The sequence below is a fragment of the Palaemon carinicauda genome, chromosome 37 (genome assembly GCF_036898095.1).
Source record: "Palaemon carinicauda isolate YSFRI2023 chromosome 37, ASM3689809v2, whole genome shotgun sequence".
NCBI lineage: Eukaryota > Metazoa > Arthropoda > Malacostraca > Decapoda > Palaemonidae > Palaemon > Palaemon carinicauda.
Window position 1 is genome coordinate 61499438 of NC_090761.1, and position 10482 is coordinate 61509919.

The window sequence follows — 10482 nt, forward strand, 5'->3', positions numbered from 1 at the left end:
TACTCCTAGCCCCTAGCTGTACTCACTTCTTACTCCTAACCCCTAACTGTACTCACTTTTCATCTTCCACCACTACCTGAGTTCATTTCTATCCTTCACCCCTATCTGTGCTCCCTTTTTATCCTTCACCCATACCTGTGCTCACTTTTTATTCTTCACCCATATCTGTGCTCACTTTTTACTCCTAGCCCCTAGCTGTGCTCAATTTTTATCCTTCATCACTACCTGTTCAGATTTTTTATCCTTCGCTCCTATCTGTGGTCACTTTTTATCTTTCACTCGTATCTGTGCTGACTTTTTAATCCTAGCCCCTAGCTGTGCTCACTTTTTATCCTTCGCCACTACCTGTGCTCATTTTTTATCTTTCACCCCTATCTGTGCTCGCTTTTTATCCCTATCCCCTAGCTATGCTCACTTTTTATCCTTCACCCTTAACTGTGCTCATTTATTGTCCTTCACCCATATCTGTGCTCACTTTTTACTCGTATCCCCTAGCTGTGCTCATCTGTATCCTTCACCCATATCTGTGCTTACTTTTTAGTCTTTTCCCCCTTAGGTATGCTTACTTTTTGTCCTGCCTGCACTCACTTTTTAACATTTTACCCTAGCTGCACTCACTTTTTAACCTTTTACCCTAGCTTTACTATCTGTTTAGCCTTTTACCCTAGCTGCACTCACTTTTCAACCTTTTACCCTAGCTTCACTCACTTTTTAACCTTTTACCCTAGCTGTGTACACTTTTTAATCCTTTTGATATACCTAAGTACTCTCTTCCTAACTTCTTTCTTGCTGTATAGCCTCCCAACATTTACTTGAAACTGCAAGGGCAGGGCTTTCCAGCAGTTGCACATTAGAGCAGAATGGCCTCTCAGCCCCAACTGATGGGGATTTATCCCTAAATTTATACATCTAATCTATAAGAATCAATCTTAATGAAAGAAAAACATGTAGTTTGTCATGGCTAATGTTCAACAGAAATGTGTTCTGGAGATTGGCTAAGATTCTGTAAAAGGCTCTCTCAGGAAGGATTTGACTCTAATTTAGTGTATATAAGAAGGGTTCAAATTCGATACTGAAACATTGCAGTAATTGAGTTTGATTCTGATTTCATGCCAAACCAACACTTTGGTTGGGCTTGTCTCAACTTTGATGCACTCTCATTGTAGAGGCCCCGTTAGGCAATAATGATTTTGAAAAGATGGAAAAATAATAATAGGCCACACTCCGATTTGGTGTTAAAAATTAGTCGTTTATTACTTATGACTCATGTTGAATATTTAAACATTTTAGGTTATTGAGTATGATTAACTTCACTCCCTAAACCTTATAGTTTTTGGCTCCGAGTCATATTTGAATATGACTCCTATTCAATTATTAACCATAGTAGATTATTGGATGTGACTCAGATTTAAGATTTGTGTTTTAGCTTGTTACATGTGACTTACATTAGAATTTGAAACGTTCCTGCTTGTAGGGTGTGATTTAGATTCAATGCTAAAGTGCTATAGCTAGTTCGGTTTGACTCAGATTTAATGATTAAACGATACTATTTGTTGAGTATGACTCAGAATCAAATATTAATCTTAGTAATTTCTTTGTTCTGACTCAAATTCTATGTTTAAGTGTTATAGTTTGTTGGGAGTGACTCAGATTCCATGTTGAAACGTAGATTGTTTGGTATGACTCAGATTTCATATTTAAACATTGTAGTTTAATGGGTGTAATTCAGATTCCTTTGTTTAAACATTTTATTTTGTTTGGTGGACCCAAATTCTTTTATTGAACATTGCTTTCGAGAGGCATGACTGACTATGTGAAAACCTTCCCAAGTTTGACTATGACGTCCATTATAGTTAAACACATTGGTTTGTCTCTTGAATGCATAAATAGATATATCACTTTTCTTGCAATGAAGGATTTTTTATATTCATTAAGGAATGGTGTTCATTACTAAAAACCTGCAGTGGTATAAAGCTATTCAAATTACATTAAGATATGAAAATTGTAAGTTCTGTCACCTAGATACTGTCAAGCTTGATTGTTACATATTGTCATTAAGATGCAAGCCTACCACCATTTTCAGCCCTTTAAACTATTAATAAACTATGAAACTAAAGTTTAGGTGTGAGGCGACAGGAATTCCATGATTAATGTTACGGAAAAGTCATGATAAAAGGACTGTTATTATTCTAGGATATTTGATTTGTATTGTTGTAAGATTCTCTGCCAGAGCTCAGAACTTCTTCCTTTTATCTTTTCTACATGAACTATAAACAAGGGCATTTTACTCCAGTTATAAGATGTTGATCGATGATACTTTGAGCGAAAATTTGACCTTGCAAGGTTTACATAGTGAGGGTTCAGACCTTCTGCCTGAATGCCGGTGTAATAGACATCCTCCATCGGAAATGGGTTCGTTTTATTAGCTACATAATAAATTTGGCGAGCCAATGGTCTGCTGATGATGTAAGCTGGACCGTTGCAGTAAGTCGGATAGTATTTTTCAGCATAAAGCGTTTCTGGGATAATCCACTTCGCAGGACATTTTCTTTTAGACCTACACACTTTGCGCTCTTTATTCACCTTGCACACGAAGACGTTTCTGGGTAAATCTCTCATTATAATCTGGCCAAGGAAGTTTTTCAAGGCAAAGGAGTTGACAAAAACATCCTCGTCACTCTTCAGTATCCAGGTCGCACTAGGACAGAAATGTTCCGTCCAGTGTAAGATAGTCAGTGTCTTCAGAGTGAGATTTTTGTAGGAGTCAATTAATCCGACCTGAATGATGTCGTGATATTCAGTGGATTCCTTTTCGATGATGTGTTGTAACTCATTCGTGGAGGGGAGACCAACGAGAAACATCGTCTGCATGAGCGAGTTTTTCCAATACTTTTGATTCGCCCACAATTCTCTGTTGAAGGAACTTTGGTAAAAAAAAAAAAAAATAACTGGGAACGTGTGAAATTACCAGTTTCTATTATTTCTTAAGATTTTTAGATGTTTATACACACACACACTAACAAACATACATGCAGGTATAATAGTAAGTAAGGAAAAAACTAAAGACTAGCATGGGAAGAACATTGTACGATTATGAGTGTAAAACCTGTTCAAGATCAGTTATATCCTCAAATTTAATTGGCATTTTCAAAATACAAATGTATCACCTGAAAAAAACTATTTCGTTATACCTTTTTCCTGTGTCATAAGGCAATAAAAATAGTAAGACGCACCCTTTAATCAACTGACCAGAATTTGGTAAATAAGAAATAGAGGATTTTATTACCTACCTTAGCAGCAATTCCTAGTCGGGGACTCTACACTGCAATTCTTCATCTATCACAGTAACATTTTATATTTTGTGTGTATTGTGTGTTAGGTTAATATTAATTACATGTACAACGGTTATTCGAATTTTATTACATATTCAGGTAAACAAACATCTAAACCAGTTGTAGTTTCCACCACAATGCGTAATACACAGCATGGTTAGTTTTTCAAGTGTTTTTTTTTTTTTTTCAAATTTTCGAAAAGAAGTGAAATTCCAAGGAATATTTCCCAAATTCCTCATGTACAAATTTTCATACAAAACTAATTATTGACTAAATAAAGAATGATCTATAATCTCCACCAGGTGGAATGTTTTTGCTGCTGTTTGTGTGACTGGGTGTAGTTACTTTTCTGCTAAGTTGGTGACATTATGCTGGGATCACACATTCTCGTATCTTGCTCCCGGTTCCTCCCGAAAGAGGATTTAATGGTAGTTGGCAACCAAACACGTCCAACTTTAGTTATATTTGAAAATTAAAAAAATTTTCAACTGAAAATTATTTAGCCAAAATTGTTTTTAATAATCATTACAGCTTGTGGATTGAGACCAGATATTTATTCAATAGGAAATTGTAATTTTTTCCACTACTACAACTAAAAACAGCACATACTGTATGTTTAACAGTGTTGGGTATGACAGGTTGGCCCCAGCCTTCGACTGCTAAGTGACGTACCTATTCACAAGTCAAACCGGTCCCTAACGAACACATGCGTATGTTAAACGTAAACACAAACTAACCTACAAAAGGCTGTAGTTTTAATGGTTCCCGTCAGATGTACGCCTACCTCATACGCCCTATACTCAGAGCAAATTTTTTTTTTTTTTTTTTATACTCAATGCCCGCTTCACTTCTGTATTCTGTATCTCCATCATTGGCCTCTCCATCCTTTATGCTTCTCCCAGCTCCTCTTTCTCATTTTCAGTATTCAATAGTTGTTCATAACATTATCTTCATCTTCTTTCAATGTTATCATCCCTATGCAATATATTTCCATCTCTATTCCAGATGACTACTTGTTGATCCAAATCTTGTCTTTGCCTTTCCTCAAGTTTCAAATCTTATTGTTGCGTACGAAGTGAATGACCTTATATGAAATGCCGAATTTTTCGCGAACGAATCTCACCCAACCCATAGCCCAGTCATTCCATCGGGTGGGGGGGGGGAGTAGCTGGTATTTTCGGTGGCGGGTTCAATAACTCCTATACCAATAAATATATTCAAATGCAATTTAAGGGATTATTAGGATATATATAAGCTTTGTTTCTGCCAATTTTCATGTTCATACCTGCTTTAGGCATGCCCTGGCTGTGACTTTAGTTCGTATGTGACGATTTTTAGCCGAAAAATCAGTGATGAGCAGCAAACTACTCCTAGAGTTCACTGATATCCAAATTATTTTCACAGGATTTGATGGGTGTTATGTGAACTACATTCATACCAATTTTCGTATTGATACTGCCATAGAAAAGTCACAGTAGTTATTTTCCGATATCCATGAGAGGCCGATTTCCGGCGGCAGCATAAATTACTTGTAGAGTACTTCACATCTACTGTATATATGAAATTTTCAGGGATTTATGGGAGGGATATTTACTTTCTCTATATAATTTTTCATGCTGATATCTGCCAAAGAAAAGCCCCAGCACACGTTTATTTCGGTTCGTGTTGAATGTGTATTTATGGTGGTGGAGTAAATTGTTCCTAAAATAATTCACATATCCAAATGAAAATTTCAGGGATTGATGGGAAACATAGTTTCTCTGTCCCTGCCCAAATCCATGGTAATATCTACAATTGAAAAGCCACAGCTATCATGTAATCTTCTTAAACTCGCTGTTAGTAGCAAAATTACAGTGCAGTGCGTGATAATGAGCGAAATCAACGAGGGACAATGCCGATCTCATGAACAATATCCGTCCCTAGTGGCAGCTTGTAGTTATATTTTTCTCCTTCCTTTTGTTCCTTGCCTTTCATTTAACTATTCTACCACTCTTCCAATAGCTATACCTACTTTCCTCCTAGAATCTTTTTCCTCTTCTCTGTACCGTTCTTTTGATCCCTATGCCTTTCTAACTTTCCAGACCTTAAATTTCTTCGACTTTCTTATAACTGATTCTCGCACCTATCTGTTCCATCACCACTTTTCTCCTTTCGACACACTATATCCGCTGGTTCTTCTCACTAATTCGTCCGTTTCCCTTACACATATTTCTTTCATACCCAACCAGATATATTTCACTCTGTTACCCTGTCCAATCTTTAAGTTCAACCTTTCCCGTTTTCTCTCACTCACAATCCTCCTAAATTTCTTACACTTTTATCCTTTAAGGTCCCAAGCCTTAATTCTAGATTACCTCTTTCTCTTTTGGTTTTTTACCTTTCATTTTACAATCCATCATTACCAGTCTATATTGTTCAACACAAGCTTCCCCCAAAGTCACTCTAACAGTTCATCACATTTTTCTGGTCTTCTTCTCTAACCAATATGTAATCTGTTTGGCTTTCCACTCCTCCACTTGCATAGGTTATCAGATGCTTATCCAGCCTCTGAAACCAAGTGTTCATACATGTCAATTCAAAACTTTGAGCCATCTCTAATACGTAATCCCGTCTTCATTTCTAATTCCAAACCCAAGGCCTCCATGTACCTCCTCATATCCATCCCTTCTTCCTACTCTTGCCATTCATGTCTGCTGCTATGATTAGCTTCTCCTCTGAGGTGTGGACGTGTTTTGCGCAGAACTCCGTTTAACACTCGCTTTTGTTTCTCACTTAGAATATCATTGAAAAGATTATAGTAAATCTTATGGAGAAACTTAAGTGAGAAGAAACAGTACACTATTTCTGCCTCATATGTGAAACCACAAAGGAAGACCGGAAAAAATGGTTAGGATGTGATTGCAATAAATTCTATCATAAGAAATGCGTGTATATGGTGGAAGGCATCACTGATAATGAACGAAAGAACCAGATTAGTTATGCCCACACTGCGTAGGTGAAGTCACACAAGACAATTTATACTGTATATATCCAAATTGAAGTAATATGCGAATATAAGAGAAGAGGCCCTGAGCAAACAAGACGCAAGAATCGCTGAATTGGAAAACAAACTTGCGGACTTTAGCACAGATGTGGCCAATTCCACCCAGGCTACTGGCCTCACTGAGAAAGTTGATAATCTCACTATGAATTTGGAATTATTTAAAGCAACACTTCAAACATTGATGGACCCAAAACCGGAGAAAACGACATATGTTGACTAAGTTGATAAAAATCTGTTGGTAATTAAATTAACAAATACAACAACTATTATTACTGAAAGAAAATTTTGAGGTTGAACAGACACCTAAAGACATTCCTTTACTTAACTCGAAGTCAGTTAAGGCTGCAAAAAAGAAAAAAAAAATTCAGACATTGCTTGCCGACACTTAAACGAGAAAAATCGGAAAACTAAAAACGAAAAATAATGATATCCAATGTGTACAATGATGAAGATGATGTTGTAAATGCTTTGATTCAAAGAAATTGTTGCCTGTACCATATCCAAAATATATAAGAGAGGATAACTGTAGTCCTGAAGAAAAATGCTTCAGGTGGGACTACCCACTATGTGCTGAAATGTGATCCTGAAGTTCGGAGGGCTATTCATGATAATGGGGAGAATGTTTTGTTACGATGGGAGTACTTATAACATACGTGATAAGTACCACATGATCACCTGCTACCACTGTCAGAGGTATGGACATCTTGAAAAAGATTGCAAATCTAAGAATGATTATAAAGTCTGCTGGAAATGTTCAAGAAAACATTCCACCAAGGAGTGTAATTCGCAAGTGTCAAAGGCTATTAACTGCACAAAGTTGAACAAACCAAGTGACCACATAGTAAATTCTATAGACTGCAATTGAAAAGACTTGCAGTAAGTAGTGATCATGGTTGCTAAGGACGACATAAACTGTGGCTATGTAAATATACAATCTGTAGGTAATAAAACTATTCAAATTCGAGAATTGATAAGCGAGAAATATTTGGACATACTAGCATTATCTGAAACAGGGTTAAATGACTTGGACAAGGCTAAGATCAGTGAAATGATAACCCCTCCCCCCCATACACACCTTCTTTCACATATCGAGAGAGAGTAGCCTGGGTAGGTCTGGCGGGGGTGTCAGACTCTTTATTCAAGGTTACTCAAATCTCAAAATGTTAGAAAGAACTAGTGTAACAAGCTTTGAATATATAGAAATAAACTTTACAAAAAAAAAAAAATATCCTTTGTAACAGTCTAAAAACCTCCGAGAACAAACGATAGTATTTTTTTTAAGAATTAGATGCATTCATTGAGGTGATTATCATGGAGAAAAATTAATTAGTTATTTGTGGAGACTTCAATTTTTGGATGGAAGACGCATCAAATCCTGACGCTTTGCCATTTAGTGAGTTATTAGAATCATATCGACTGGTGAATAATGTCGACTGTGCCACTACTTTAACTGGGCACACGTTGAACCAAGTTTTGAGTGATGGAATGAATAATATAGGATCGGATATAAATGTTGACTGAAATGTACTATCTCCCCAGTGCACAAACTTATTACGTTTAGTCTCCCTCTACAGAAACATGCAATAGTAAAGAAAATAAACTTTATTGGGAGCTCTTTGTGTTAACCGTCTTACGACCACTTATAAAAGTGAGTAAAAGTGAATATGATACCATGTGCCCACCAATGGAAAAGACTGTAACTGTTAAAGAGCAATCTCCTTGGTTTGATGGAGAGACTTTAGTGAAAAATAGGGAAAAAAGACGTAAAGGAAGAAAGTGGAATCGGTTAAAAACTGAAAGTACATGGGTCGAATACAAAACTGCAACGTGTCAATATAACTACCTACAGAGAAGGAAAAAAGGGAATATTATAAGAGGAAGATCCGCGAAGCAGCAACAGACATAAGTGAGTTATATCGTCTCGTAAATGGTGTAATGGGAAATGTAAACGAAAAGAAGCTACCTGATGGTTACAGTTACCAGGAACTAGAAAATAATTTTCGAGTATTCTTTAAAAACAAAATTGAAATTATAATCAGGACATTTGTAAATACTCAACATCAGATTAATGGTACACCAGGCACACAGACAAAATTAATAAGATTTAACAACATAACACAAGATGACATCACTAGGATTATCAAGAGAACAAAGAAAACAAACTGCGCGATCGTTCTTATGCCAATATCTGAAGTAATTGGAGAGAGAAACTTTTCTAGTCTAGCCGAAATAATAATGAGAATAGCAAATGCAAGCATTGATGAATGTAAGTTTCCCAAATCGGAGAACATGGCTACAGTCACACCAGTTCTGAAAAATGCTCTGGACTACCAGGAATTAAGCTCATATAGACTTATTTCGAATCTATCCTTTGTTTCAAAAGTGCTTGAATGCGTAATTCTTGAACAACCAGTCAGTCACTTAAAAGTAATAGAAGTTTTGCCTGGCAACCAATCTGCTTACAGAACACTATACTCTACGGAGACAGCCATCTGCTCTGTTGTAAATGAGATGCTGGAAATGATGGATGAAGATAAATGTGATATTTTAATATTACTCGGTCTCGGTGCTGCTTTTGATACAGTTGTGCATGAACTACTACTAAATGATCTACGGTGCATCGGCGTTGAAGATCAAGCTTTCGAATACCTAAAAGACTACGTGGTTGGTAAAAATTACTGTGTAAAAATTGGAAACTCTTATTCATCATAAGAACCTTTAAACAGAGGGGTACCCCTGGGGAGTGTACTTGGCCCATTCTTATTCTGCATCTATAGTATAGGTCTATCGAAAATACTACAAAGGCATGGTTAAGATAAAAACTATTTGCGGATAACACACAATTTTACTTCTCCATAAATGATATAGATGACACTACTGAAACTCTAAACCGAATCTTTGATAGTGTTAGAAAATGGATGACAATTGAACAACTAAAATTAATTAGAACAAAACTGAGTTCATGGTGGTGGAAAAGAGAAACAGCGTGAGAAACTTGGGTGATATTCAAATGAACATAAATAATGACTTGGTGCCGATATCTAGTAAAGTTCGTGATCTAGGTGTATATTTCTTGACTGTTTCTTGTCTCTCAATGCCCAAATAAATAATGTAGTAAAAACTGTTGGTTAACATCTAAGAAATAATGCTTTTATAAAGAATTACTTGGATGAAAACTCTGTAAAAAAAAAAAACTTGTGATAAACTGTGTTATTACCAGGATTGACGACTACAACTCCATCTATTACAATATACCAAAAGTATAACTTAAGAATTTACAAAATATAATAAACAGGGGAGCAAGAATGATAAAGGGTGTCCCACCTAGAGAAAGGATCTCCCCTATAATAATTGATTTACACTGACTGCCGATTAAAGTGAGAATTGAATTTAAAATATGTACAATAACCCACCAAGTTATCAGAACCGGTCGTCCAAAATACTTAAAGAGAATTGCTACATATTGCGCAGCCAACAAGTCGTGTTACAGAGGTTTTCAAACCATTGGAACCTAGATATATATATCTACTGTAGGCTCCAGAGCCTTTAGATATGCGGCCCCGAGACTATGAAATAAGCTCCCTCGCGACATCCAAATGATTGAAGACATTAAGGCTTTCTAGAGGAAACTGAAGACTTTCTTATTCCACGAGTCGTATGACAGTGACGATTCAACAGTAAATGAGCAATACGGGATATGAAACGTTGAATCCTCTGAACGAACAAGATATAACGGAGGTCCTGTAGAGAATGTGGTTCCCCTGTTGTATGGGACCGGAAAAGCAGCTGCCAAATTAAAGTAAAGCTATAGCAGCCTCAGACTCTAATCTAAATCACTTTATTTTTCATGTTCTTGACAACCCATATGAGGGCATAAGCTGAAATTATATTTATTGTCTGTTACCTTATTATCATTGGGATCTTTAAAAGCCTATTCTTTGTTCTCATTAACCTCGATCACTTTTTCTTTCGAGATTTCAACTATTATGATCCCAATTCCATTTCTAACCGTTCGTGATCCGCTGTAATAGAGTTTATACCCCTTTCGTATCTCTCTATTTCTATTTACTTTCCATCTAGTCTTCTGCAGACAAACGACATCTATCT

General features: G+C 36.4%; 1 protein-coding gene across 1 annotated transcript in view; it reads right to left on the bottom strand.

Moving 5' to 3' along the window:
* Positions 1 to 686: 686 nt before the first annotated feature.
* LOC137629727 (beta-1,3-galactosyltransferase 1-like) overlaps positions 687 to 10482 on the bottom strand; it is a 63351-nt gene continuing 53555 nt past the window's right edge. Inside the window, exon 5 of the mRNA XM_068361299.1 lies at positions 687 to 2911. Within this exon, the coding sequence (XP_068217400.1) occupies positions 2185 to 2911 (727 nt within the window). The 3' untranslated portion in view covers positions 687 to 2184. The remainder of the gene's footprint in view (positions 2912 to 10482) is intronic.